This window comes from Salmo salar, chromosome ssa05, assembly GCF_905237065.1.
Source record: "Salmo salar chromosome ssa05, Ssal_v3.1, whole genome shotgun sequence".
Taxonomy (NCBI): domain Eukaryota; kingdom Metazoa; phylum Chordata; class Actinopteri; order Salmoniformes; family Salmonidae; genus Salmo; species Salmo salar.
Window position 1 is genome coordinate 47314109 of NC_059446.1, and position 13524 is coordinate 47327632.

Sequence of the window (13524 nt, forward strand, 5' to 3'; positions counted from 1 at the left end):
GTTAGAGTGTGTGTGCATGTGCCTGTTTGTGCTCGTATGTGTCCTTGCATATTTAGAGAGAGCACCTTTCAAATCCATCTCCTTTGATTACTGCCTTTGTTCCTTTAAGCTTCCCCTCGCTTATCGATGCATTAGCTCCATTGTTTTAGTTCTCAGCACAAATAGCTGCAGTAAGAGAAGAATCCCTTTGAGTGTGATAGTCAGTGCAGGAATGAAGACGTTGGCTGGTATAACCTTACTCTTCTCACTGCTGAGCCCTCCGCTCCATATCTCCTCTGTCACTCTCACTCTCCTCCGCCATTAGTCATGAATCCCTATTAACAGAACAAAGAAATACAATACATTATGTGGAATACTGTTTGACAAAAAGGCATCAATAATGGGCTGTGACAAATGCCTCCATTGGTAGTGTGTTGCCTGAGATTGTCCTTGGCTCACCCCTGTAGCCTGTATCTCTTACTGCAACACTGACTGGCTTGTGCTTGAAGGCACAGAGGCTTCTCAGTACCTCTGTATCCCTCTATCTGTCTCTGCTGAGGGAGGAATAGAAAGACAAGGCTTTCATTCTCTCTGCTTGAGTCAAAGGAAACAGGGTTGACCCCAAACCCAGCAGTGACCAGAAGTAACTGGGTGACTGCTAAAAACAAGCAGCCTATCCAAAATGACCCAGCAATAAAGATAACTGGTGCATTTCGTAATTTACACTGTTTAAACCGTTTTTATTTAAGCTTTATTTAACCAGGTTAGTCTCTTGAGATAAAAACATGTTTTCAAAAGAAGACCTGGACCTAGTTGATAACATTGCCTTCTCTCTCTTCCTTTCCCTCCCTTCCTCCTGCATTCCCTCTCTGTTAGAACCCACACGGGCCTTGCAAAGTCTCACAGCCTCAGAGATCCAGTCCAGGCAGCTGACCCTGCAGTGGGAGACGCTGGCCTACAACTTGACCCGCTGCCACACCTACTCTGTGTCCCTGTGCTACCGCTATGCCACCTCAGGGGGCGGCAGTGGGCACAACACAACTGTGCGCGAGTGCCTGGCGGTTGAGCACAATGCCTCACGCTTCACCCTGCGCGACCTGCCGGCCTACCACTCCATCCAGGTCCGTTTGGCGCTCGCCAACCCTGAGGGCAAGAAGGAGGGGCGGGAGGTCACCTTCCAGACTGAAGAGGACAGTAAGTGATGGGAGAATGTTGGAGACATATACTGTACGTAGCAGCTCATACAGGGTACATATTCATAGAAACCAGAATAACATGGGAGAATGTTTGAGACATAAAAAGGAACTGATACGTACAGGGCACATATTCATAGGAAGTAGAATGATAGGAACCGTCTTGTGTTAGAGTGCCCTAATTGGCTGCTTTCCAACCTCCTCACATGACTGTCTACCTTCTCAATCCCTGCTTCCCAGAGACCTGTAAGAAACATTTAGCTGTTTTAGTGACAGACTGTTCAGGGATCACTTTGGTGTCTGTCTAGGTTGTGGTGAAACGTCTGTGAGACCAAAATAACCGAAAGTACCTAGGGAGTCATCCAAAACCTTTCTCCGGAGGGTATTATCTCTGCTCTATAATGCCATTCAAATGGGAAAAAATTCTAGCTGTCTATACAGTTTGTGTATACAGTTGGGATTGATAACACTGGGTCAGTCAACATCAGTAGCTACACTTTGATTGAAGGGATTCATAACTATCATGGTTCGTCTCCTGTCCCATGCAGTTGTGTCTCAGTAGACTAGAATAAAAGCATTGTGACCATCTCCAAGAGGCTGCATCAGCATACCAAAGGATCTGTCTCATTTCTCAAATGAAAATGAAGCCAGAGAGAATGGATTTTCCCCCATATCTCTCAATATATTCCTTTTGAGCCAAGGCAGCCAACAGCCTCTGTGCATAGCAGATGCCTGGCTGAAGGACAGATATATTTTTCCATTAAAAAGAAACTAAACGAACGCACTGTTTTCACACCAAAGGGAGAAAGAAAAAAAGTGTGTGAGAGAGCGAATGAGAACGAGAGAAAAAGAGAGGGAGAGAGACTAATGGGGATTGTGGTCTGGAATAGAAAACCACAGTGCACAGAGGCTACTATAAAAACAGTTAGCATTGTTTTTATAGGGGTGTGTCTAGGCCAGGCTTCCCCTGGTGTCCAGGCCAGACAGAGTTTTAACAGCATTCAGCATTTATACTAAGGAATGTCATCACTGGCCATCAGCTGAGGATGCATTTAATCACCACTATTTCACTGAGGTATTTTGATATTTTGAAGGCATTCGACTCATGGTACAATAAAAATGCCCTGTCCACTATAGTACAACAATTATATTTGTATGTATTATGGATTCCATTAGCTGCTGCCAAAGCAGCAGCTACACTTCCTGGGGTCCAGCAAAATTAAGGCAGTTTATACAATTTTAAAACATTACAATACATTCACAGATTTCACAACACAATGTATGCCCTCAGGCCCCTACTCCACCATTACCACATATCTACAGTACTAAATCCATGTAGTGTATGCATGTGTCTGTGCCAATGTTTGTGTTGCTTCAGTCCCCGCTGTTCCATAAGGTGTTTTTTTAATCTGTTTTTTAAATGTAATTTTACTGCTTGCATCAGTGACTTGATGGGGATAGTTCCATTTAGTCATGGCTCTATGTAGTGATGAAGTCAATCTCTCCTCCACTTTCAGCCAGGAGAGATTGACATCTCTAATATTAGCTCTCTGTGTACATCCAAGGGCCAGCCGTGCTGCCCTGTTCTGAGCCAATTGCAATTTTCCTAAGTCCTTTTGTGGCACCTGACCACACGACTGAACAGTAGTCAAGGTGCGACAAAACTAGGGCCTGTAGGACCTGCCTTGTTGATAGTGTTGTTAACCTGTTAGGGCTAGGGGGCAGCATTTGCACGTCTGGATAAAAAAAATGTACCCGATTTAATCTGGTTACTAATCCTACCCAGTAACTAGAATATGCATATACTTATTATATATGGATAGAAAACACTCTAAAGTTTCTAAAACTGTTTGAATGGTGTCTGTGAGTATAACAGAACTCATTTGGCAGGCAAAACCCTGAGACATTTTCTGACAGGAAGTGGATACCTGATGTGTTGTATTACCTTTAAACCTATCCCATTGAAAAACACAGGGGCTGAGGAATATTTTGGCACTTCCTATTGCTTCCACTAGATGTCACCAGCCTTTACAAAGTGTTTTGAGTCTTCTGGAGGGAGATCTGACCGAACAAGAGCCATGGAACGATGATGTCCCATTAGACACCTGGCGCGCGAGTTCATGTTGGGTACCCTCGTTCCAATACGTTATAAAAGAGTATGCATTCGTCCACCTTGAATATTATTCATGTTCTGGTTAAAAAAGGCCCTAATGATTTATGCTATACAACGTTTGACATGTTTGAACGAACGTAAATATTTTTTTCCCCTCGTTCATGACGAGAAGTCCGGCTGGCTTAGATCATGTGCTAACAAGACGGAGATTTTTGGACATAAATGATGAGCTTTTTTGAACAAAACTACATTCGTTATGGACCTGTGATACCTGGAAGTGACATCTGATGAAGAGAATCAAAGGTAATGGATTATTTACATAGTATTCTCGATTTTAGATCTCCCCAACATGACGTCTAGTCTGTATCGCAACGCGTATTTTTCTGGGCGCAGTGCTCAGATTATTGCAAAGTGTGATTTCCCAGTAAGGTTATTTTTAAATCTGGCAAGTTGATTGCGTTCAAGAGATGTAAATCTATAATTCTTTAAATGACAATATAATATTTTACCAATGTTTTCTAATTTTAATTATTTAATTTGTGACGCTGACTTGACTGCCGGTTATTGGAGGGAAACGATTTCCTCAACATCAATGCCATAGTAAAACGCTGTTTTTGGATATAAATATGAACTTGATAGAACTAAAAATGCATGCATTGTCTAACATAATGTCCTAGGAGTGTCATCTGATGGAGATTGTAAAAGGTTAGTGCATCATTTTAGCTGGTTTTATGGTTTTGGTGACCCTGTCTTTGACTTGATAAAACATTACACACAACTCTTGTAAATGTACTGTCCTAACATACTCTAAATTTATGCTTTCGCCGTAAAACCTTTTTGAAATCGTAAAACGTGGTTAGAGTAAGGAGATGTTTATCTTTCAAAGGGTGTAAAATAGTTGTATGTTTGAAAAATTTGAATTTTGACATTTATTTGGATTCAAATTTGCCGCTCTTGAAATGCACCTGCTGTTGATGGAGTGCACCACGGGTGGCACGCTAGCGTCCCACCTAGCCCATAGAGGTTAAGAATGCAGAGCATCGTTTTATTATAGACAGACTTCTCCCCATCTTAGCTACAACTGCATCAATATGTTTTGACCATGACAGTTCTTGTGTTGTGTGTTGTTTACTTGTGTTACTCCAAGCAGTTTAGTCATCTCAACTTGCTCAATTTCCACAATATGCATTACACGGTTTAGTTGAGGTTTAGGGTTTAGTGAGTGTTTTGTTCCAAATTATGTGCTTTTAGTTTTATAAATATTTAGGGCTAACTTATTCCTTGCCACCCACTCTGAAACTAACTGCAGCTCTTTGTTGAGTGTTGCAGTCATTTCAGTTGCTGTAGTAGCTGACGTGTATAGTGTTGAGTCATCCACGTACATAGAAACTCTGGCTTTACTCAGTCAGTGGCATGTCTTTAGTAAAGATTGAAAAAAGTAAGGGGCCTAGACAGCTGCCCTGGGGAATTCCTGATTCTACCTGGATTATGTTGGAGAGGCTTCCATTAATGAACACCCTTTGTGTTCTGTTAGACAGATAACTATTTATCCACATTATAGCCGAGGGTGTAAAGCCATAACACAAGTTTTCCAGCAGCAGACTATGATCAATAATGTCAAAAGCTGCACTGAAGTCTAACAAGACAGCCCCCACAATAATTGTATCTTCAATTTCTCTCAGCCAATCATCAGTCATTTGTGTAAGTGCTGTGCTTGTTGAGTGTCCTTCCCTATAAGCATGCTGAAATTCTGTTGTCAAACTGTAAAATTGCATTGCATCTGGTCAAACACCATTTTTTTCCAGAAGTTTACTAAGGGTTGGTAACAGGCTATTTGAGCCAGTAAAGGGGCTTTACTATTCTTGGGTAGTGGAATGACTTTAGCTTCCCTCCAAGCCTGAGGGCACACGCTCTCTAGTAGGCTTACATTGAAGATGTGGCAAGTAGGAGTGGCATTATCGTCTGCTATTATCCTCAGTAATTTTGTTGATAGACAACAATTATTTTTTCACCTATTCCACACTGACTTTACGGAATTCGTAAATTTCATGATTTGGTCCAATATACTTGGATGTGTAGTGTCAGCGTTTGTTGCTAGCGTGTCATCCCTAAGTTTGCTTATCTTGCCAATGAAAAAGTAATTAATGTAGTTTGCAATATCAGTGGGCTTTTTTCATGAATGAGCCATCTGATTCAATGAATGAAGGAGCCGACTTGGCTTTTTTTCCCCAAAAAATGTCATTTAAGGTGCCCCAAAGCTTTTTACTATTATTCTTTATATCATTTCTTTGTTTCATAGTGTAGTTTATTTTTATTTTTATTAAGTTTAGTGATTGATTTCTCAATTTGCAGTATGTTTGCCAATCAGTTGGGCTGCCAGACTTAATTACCATACCTTTTGCCTCATCACTTTCAACCATACAATTCTTAAATTCCTCATCAATCCAAGGGGATTTAACAGTTTTTACAGTCATTTTCCTAATGGTTGCATGCTTATTAGTAACTTGAATAAGTAGTTTCATAAATGTGTCAAGTGCAGTGTCTGGTTGCTCCTCATTACACACCACAGACCAGCAAATATTCTTTACATCATCAACATATGAATCACTACAAAACTTGTTATATGACCTCTTATACACTATATTAGGCCAAGACTTTGGAAATGTGCTTTTCCTAGATATGGCTATTATATTTTGATAATTTCATCCTATGGATTTGGATACTGCTTTAAAGCAAATATCTGCAGCTTAGTAAAAATGTGATCAATACATGTTGTTGATTTAATTCCTGTGCTGTTTGTAACTACAGAATATGAATGTCATCAGTTTACAAGCAAGTTATTGACTTCATGGACCTTGTTTCTTAGGCTACATATGTTAAAATGGGCTATTTTTATAACCTTTCTGGGTTGCTTGATTGTTTTTAATGCTTTACTGGGAAGCTTAGAGGTAGACTTACTCATGTTATGTACATTGGAGCTGAGGTCTTCCTAGTATTGCACACCGCCACAGTGCTAAAAGTGTAACTCTGGTTTATAGGCTCATGATTACTGCTTACAATAGCTGTAGGATGAACAGATGTATTCAGTACAATTAGGGGTACAGACATTAAATTACTTACATTGTGTTTGCCAATGCCCCTAAGATCATGTACATTTGATGCAGCGTTGTGACGACTCATTGTCACAATGGTAGGGATTAACTGAGCTGGTCTTGGATCATTTACCAGTCATTGTTTCAATGCAACCTTGAAATGTGTGGACAGAGTCCAGGAGCCAAGATGATTTGGATGGATGCCATCATTCCTGAAGAGTATCTTCTGTTTCCAGAAGGTGTCAAAGTTATCAATAAAAGTGACTCCAGCAGAGCTACAGTAGTCTTCATGTCACTGTCAGACTCAGTACTCAAAGAAATTTCTTTTGGGGTCTCTATTGTAACAGCTGTCTTCAAAAATGGACCAAGGCGCAGCGGGAATGTGGATACTCATAGTTTTAATATAAACACAAGTAAAGCATCCACAGGGAAAACAATAAATGATACTCACGAAAACAGGAACAGTTTTGCAGGCACACAACACGCAGTGCAAAAACAACTACCCACAACCCCAAAGAAAAACACACACACCTATATAGGACTCCCAATCAAAGGCAACTCAACACACCTGCCTTCAATTGGGAGTCCTAATCACCAACACAACATTTAACACACAAAAAACCTGCCACGTCCTGACCAAAACTAATACAATACCTCCCTCTGCTGGTCAGGACGTGACATCTATATTATGTAATATGAACCTGATCAGTCTGATTGATTGTAAGTACTTGATTTTTACTATAGTGATTACTCTACTTCAGTGGTTTTATATCCATCAATCATCTCCTATTCTCTTTGCTTGTACACTCTCTGACTCTGACACAAAATATAGTCCTTAATGTCCTACATGATGCAGAATTCTCAGTTCTAAGGCTAACATTGTAAGAGAAACTCAGTGACATTGAACACTGAATATGATATTGACATTATGAGATACTTGCCATGATTTTACTGCTTCAATTTCCTGACCTGTTGCTTGTTTCCCATAGTTCCCGGTGGCATCACCCCTGAATCGCTGACCTTCACTCCCCTGGAAGACATGATCTTCCTCAAGTGGGAGGAGCCAGTGGAACCCAATGGTCTCATCACCCAATATGAGGTAAGGATGCTTCCCACTCTGTTCAATGCCCTCCAATCATCTTCCTCTAAACATCTCCTCCCAAAATTCTCAGGTTCACCCTCCTGACCATCATATCCTATTAGAGTTTGTAGTGATTGATTGGTGTAGTTTAGGTCAGCAAGAGCAGTGTCACAGGCATTGATTAGCACAGGTAAGTTCTAGGAGAGAAATGTCACAGAACTTTTCAAACAGAGAGTTAGAAACAAGGACAGAACAATAGCTATATTTTACAGGTGGCTGTTAATTGACGTAAAAGACACAACACAGCTGTTTGACGTTAAGAATACAGGCAGAAGCTACAGCACATATCAGCCTCTCTATATGTGTGGTTGTGTATGGCATTTTTTTACAGGCTCATAGTCCATCCCCAGAGCGCTCTCTGTTTCTCTCCACTCATCTAACAGTACATCTAGAGCTAGCAAATAGTCTGGCACATTGTCACCAAGAGGAAAAATATTTATCAGCATATACTGTAGCACTGCCAGTCATCATCATGTTTTTCACCCTCATTTATTAGCACTAATTTATTCATGCTAATTTTGGAGTAGGTCGCAGATGAAAACAGACAATTGGTAACGTTAGTCTCGCTTTCACCCTTTTGTCTTCACCTATGGTAGGGGCTCATTACAGTATTACCTATACCAGCCTCAAGCCTTCACCCAGCCCTCTCTCTTTCAATGTCATCTCAAGGAGGATATTATTAAATGGGATTTGTGGTTTGACATATAAAGTGGATGGATTTTCTCCCTGTAGCATCCTGATTTCTCTGAGCTGACAAAGAGAGCTTTTAGACAGAGCCACAGAAGGAATCCTCTTCATTTCTCTCCCATTAAAGCTTTGACCAGTCTCCCTGAGCCCATCGAGCACCACGACTCCAGCCTCACAAGCCCCTCCTTGGTCCTCTTTGCTCTTTCTGAAGGCTATTATCGGCTTTTACGTTGGCTTTTTTATGAGGAACACATAGGTCTCTGTGTGTACTGTGTACAGTCATTGGCTGTCTTCACAGTTTCCACGCCTGCATGGGCATATCGTGCTCTTAAAATAATCTGCATAGTCTGGTTCAATAGTTTGGTTCAAGTCAGTGGGAAGCAAGTCATGTCTGTGTTATTTAACATTCCCAGTTTTTACATTACTCTCTGACCCCACATGGGTGGAATCCCATAAGATAGTTTGACTGGGTGGGGAAAAAATTGCTTCCAACAGCATCAATATTTCACACAGAACACATTTCCACATTAGCATGAATGTCCTTCAGGCTTGACCATTATGAATTGATGAGCAAGCCAGACAAAATCATTAACATCTTGTTATTGTGCAACCCGCAGGTTGGGAAATCTGTAAACAGACAAAACAATAACGGTTTGATAATGATTCCACTTTCATGAAAAAATAACAGCATTACACTGGACTGGATCACATATGCTGCTGCTACTATTTCTGTCACTTTATTTCTAGTTATATGTACATGTCTACCTCAATTACCTTGTACCCCTGCACATCGACTCAGTATATAGCCAAGTTATATACTATTATAACTTTTATTATTGGATGTTTTACTTTTATATTATTTCTCTATTTTCTTACTCTCTGCATTGTACACACCTGTTGTTTACTAAGCACGTGATTAATACAATTTGATTTGAAAAGCAAAATTACCAATCAGTACATTGACTTAGAGCAGCAGCACAATTTTCAAAGTCAGATGTGAATCCTCAGAGAAAATCAGTTGAACAAAAGTTAAAAGGTAGTTGCTCCACAAAGTAAATAACTCATGCTCTCAGTAATAATTGCTATATGAATCATTCTGGTGTCTTTTTTAAAATCTGTCCACAGATCAGCTATCAGAGCATTGAGTCGTCTGACCCAGGCATCAACGTGCCAGGACCTAGGAGAACAGTGTCGAAGCTGAGGAACGAGACCTATCACATGTTCTCCAACCTTCACCCTGGCACCACATATCTGATTTCTGTCCGTGCCCGCACAACCAAGGGCTTCGGCCAGACCGCCCTAACTGAGATCACCACCAACATTTCTGGTGAGTGTCAATGTGTGTGTACAACTGCAGGTGTATGTGTTCACACTTGAATGTTTGTCTATCCAGTTGCATTTGTATTTATTGAGGATCCCTGGGGTCCAGCAACATTAAGGCAGTGCCTAACCTTTATTTAACTAGGCAAGTCAGTTAAGAACAAATTCTTTTTTACAATGACGTCCTACTGGGGAACAGTGGGTTAACTGCCTTGTTCAGAACGACAGATTTTTATCTTGTCAGCTCGGGGATTCTGTCTAGCAAACTTTCAGTTACTGGCCCAATGCTCTAACCACTAGGCTACCTGCCGCCACATTTACAGTGCATTCGGAAAGTATTCAGACCCCTTCCCATTTTCCACATTTTGTTACGTTACAGCCTTATTCTAAAATGAATAAAATAAATGTTTTCCTCATCAATCTACAGACAATACCCCACAATGACAATCGAAACAGGTTTTTAGAAATGTTTGCAAATGTATTAAAAATAAAAAACAGACAAGCTTGACTTTTTTTTGCAATTATTTCTGAGAGCATGTTTTATTTACTTTGTGGAGAAACTACCTTTTAACTTTTGTTCAATTGATTTTCTCTGAGGATTCACATCTGACTTTGAAAATTGTGCTGCTGCTGTAAGTCAATGTACTGATTGGCAATTTTGCTTTTCAAATGAAATTGTATTAATCACGTGCTTAGTAAACAACAGGTGTATGCAGACCCTTTGCAATGAGACAACATTTTTTGTTCAGATGCATCATGTTTCCATTGATCAGAGATGTTTCTACAACTTGATGGGAATCCACCTGTGGTAAATGAAATTGATTGGACATAATTTGGAAAGGCACACACCTGTCTATATAAGTTCCCACAGTCAACAACTGCATGTCAGAGCAAAAACCAAGCCATGAGGTCGAAGGAATTGTCCATAGAGCTCCGAGACAGGATTGTGACGAGGCACAGATCTGGGGTAGGGTACCAAAACATTTCTGCAGCATTGAACGTCCCCAAGAAGACAGTGGCCTCCATCATTCTTAAATGGAAGAAGTTTGTAACCACCCAGACTCTTCCTAGAGCTGGCCACCTGGCCAAACTGAGCAATTGGGGGAGAAGGGCCTTGCTTAGGGAGGTGACGAAGAACCCGATAGTCACTCTGACAGAGCTCCAGAGTTCCTCTGTGGAAATGGGAGAACCTTCCAGAAGAGCAACCATCTCTGCAGCACTCCACCAATCAGGCCTTTATGGTAGAGTGGCCAGACAGAAGGCACTCCTCAGTAAAAGGCACATGACAGCCCGCTTGGCGTTTGCCAAAAGGCACCTAAAGGACTCTCAGACCATGAGAAACAATTAACTGGTCTGATGAAACCAATATTGAACTCTTTGGCCTGAATACTAAATGTCACATCTGGAGGAAACCTGGCAACGTCCCTAAGGTGAAGCATGGTCATGGCAGCCTTATGCTGTGGGGATGTTTTTCAGCGGCAGGGACTGGGAGACTAGTCAGGATCGAGGGAAAGATGAATGGAGCAAAGTACAGATGAAAACCTGCTCCAGAGCGCTGAGGACCTCAGACTGGGGCAAAGGTTCACCTTCCAACAGAACAACGACTCTAAGCACACAACCAACACACTGCAGGAGTGGCTTCGGGACAGGTCTCTGAATGTCCTTGAGTGGCCAGACTTGAACCTGATCAAACATTTCAGGAGAGACCTGAAAGTAGCTGTGCCCACAACTCTCCCCATCCAACCTGACAGAGCTTGAGGGTCTGCAGATAAGAATGGGAGAAACTCCCCAAATACAGGTGTGCCAAGCTTGTAGCGTCCTACCCAAGAAGAATTGAGGCTGTAATCGCTGCCATATCTGCAAACATTTCTTAAAACCTATTTTTGCTTTTTCATTTTGGGGTATTGTGTAGATTAATGAGGGGAAAAAACTATTGAATCCAATTTAGAATAAGGCTGTAACATAACAAAATTATTAAAATGGCAAGTGGTCTGAATACTTCTGAATACACTGTATCTACAATACAAAATCCATGTGTACATGTGTGTCCATGTGTGTGCCATATCAAACTTTGTACCTAGCTTTGATCAAAGTTGAACATCAACTGTCTGAAGGAGATAACAGGAGTCTGTAAATATACTATATATATATAAAAGGATGTCGACACCCCTTGAAATTTGTGGGTTTGGCTATTTCAGCTACACCAGTTGCTGACAGGCATATAAAATCGAGCACACAGGCATAGACAAACATTGGTAGTAGAATCGCCTTACTGAAGAGCTCAGTGACTTTCAATGTGGCACTGTCATGGGATGCCAACTTCCCAACGAGTCAGTTTGTCAAATTTCTGCCCTGCTAGAGCTGCCCATGTCAACTGTAAGTGCTGTATTGTGAAGGGGAAATGTCTAGGCGCAACAACGGCTCAACCGCGAAGTGGTAGACCACACAAGCTCACAGAACGGCACTGCCGAGAAATGAGGCGTGTAGCGCTTAAAAATCATCTGTCCTTGGCTGCAACACTCACAACTGAGTTCCAAACTACCTCTGGAAGCAACATCAGCACAAGAACTGTTCGTCAGGAGCTTCATGAAATGGGTTTCCATGGCCGAGCAGCCATGGAAGCCGAAGATCGCCATGTGCAATGCCAAACATCGGCTGGAGTGGTGTAAAGCATGCCGCTATTGGACTCTGGAGCAGTGGGAACGCGTACTCTGGAGTGATGAATCATGCTTCACCATTTGTATTTGTATTTATTATGGATCACCATTAGCTGTTGCTAAGGCAGTAGCTACTCTTCCTGGGGTCCGGCAAAATTAAGGCAGTTATACAATTTTAAAAACATTACAATACATTCATAACAGAATTCAGAACACACCATCTGGCATTCCGACGGACAAATCTGGGTTTGGCAGATGCCAGGAGACCGCTACCTGCCCGAATGCATATTGCCAATGGTCTGGGGCTGTTTTTCATGGTTCTGGCTCCTTAGTTACAGTGAAGGGAAATCTTAACACTACAGCATACTGTACAATGACATTCTAGACAATTCTGTGCTTCCAACTTTGTGGCAGCAGTTTGAGGAAGGTCCTTTCCTGGTTCAGCATGACAATGCCCCGTGCACAAAGCGAGGTCCATACAGAAATGGTTTGTTGAGATTGGTGTGGAAGAACTTGACTGGCCTGCACAGAGCCCTGACCTCAACCCCATCAAACACCTTTGGGAAGAATAGGAACGCCGACTGCCAGCCAGGCCTAATCACCCAACATCAGTATCCGACCTCACTGATGCTCAAGGCTGAATGGAAGCAAGTCCCCGCAGCAATGTTCCAACATCTATTGGAACGTTTTCCCAGAAGAGTGGAGGCTGTTAAAGCAGCAAAAGGGGGACCAACTACACATTAATGCCCATGATTTTGGGATGAGATGTTCGACGAGCAGGTTTCGACATACTTTTGGTCATGTAGTGTATGTCTGAAGGGTGTTACAGCAATATGTTAATTGATATTGCACATGGCTGTAATCACAACTCCTCTGGGTCTCAAGTGAATGTTGTGAGATAGACTAATTCATTCCTTTGTATCCATTAGAGGAAAAGATACCAATGTCATGTCCTCTTCTATATGGTGTATGTCTCCCATCAATTTCATATATTCCCAATACTGCAGTCTCTCTATCTCACTGAAGACTGTCTGTGCTTGCGCAGTTGTGTAGCTAGCTATAGTAGGTTTCACTCACTCTGTGCTATTATCAGGGTCTGAAATTTGACTTTCAACCTCAGTTGCTTTATCCTCTTGCAGTGGCAAAACAACTCCTCCAAGAATATAAGTACTACCACTCCCATCCTCTCAAAAGGATTGACACGCTTTCATTGCACACAACAAAGCACAAACAGCAGAGAGGAAACAATGGTTGTTATGTGTAAGGATAGATGCAGTGCTATCTTCATGGGACCATGCAGCATCTCCCAGCTGAGAGAGAGACAGACTCTGAGCTTATTACT

At 41.7% G+C, this 13524-nt stretch overlaps 1 protein-coding gene across 7 annotated transcripts in view; it reads left to right on the plus strand.

Moving 5' to 3' along the window:
• Nucleotides 1-13524, plus strand: part of LOC106604982 (receptor-type tyrosine-protein phosphatase U) — a 297005-nt gene that overhangs the window by 165840 nt on the left and 117641 nt on the right. For all 7 annotated transcript variants that reach the window (XM_045718284.1, XM_045718282.1, XM_045718285.1 and 4 more), the window contains 3 exons: nucleotides 856-1173; nucleotides 7367-7476; nucleotides 9331-9532. In XM_045718284.1, the coding sequence (XP_045574240.1) occupies nucleotides 856-1173; nucleotides 7367-7476; nucleotides 9331-9532 (630 nt within the window). The remainder of the gene's footprint in view (nucleotides 1-855; nucleotides 1174-7366; nucleotides 7477-9330; nucleotides 9533-13524) is intronic.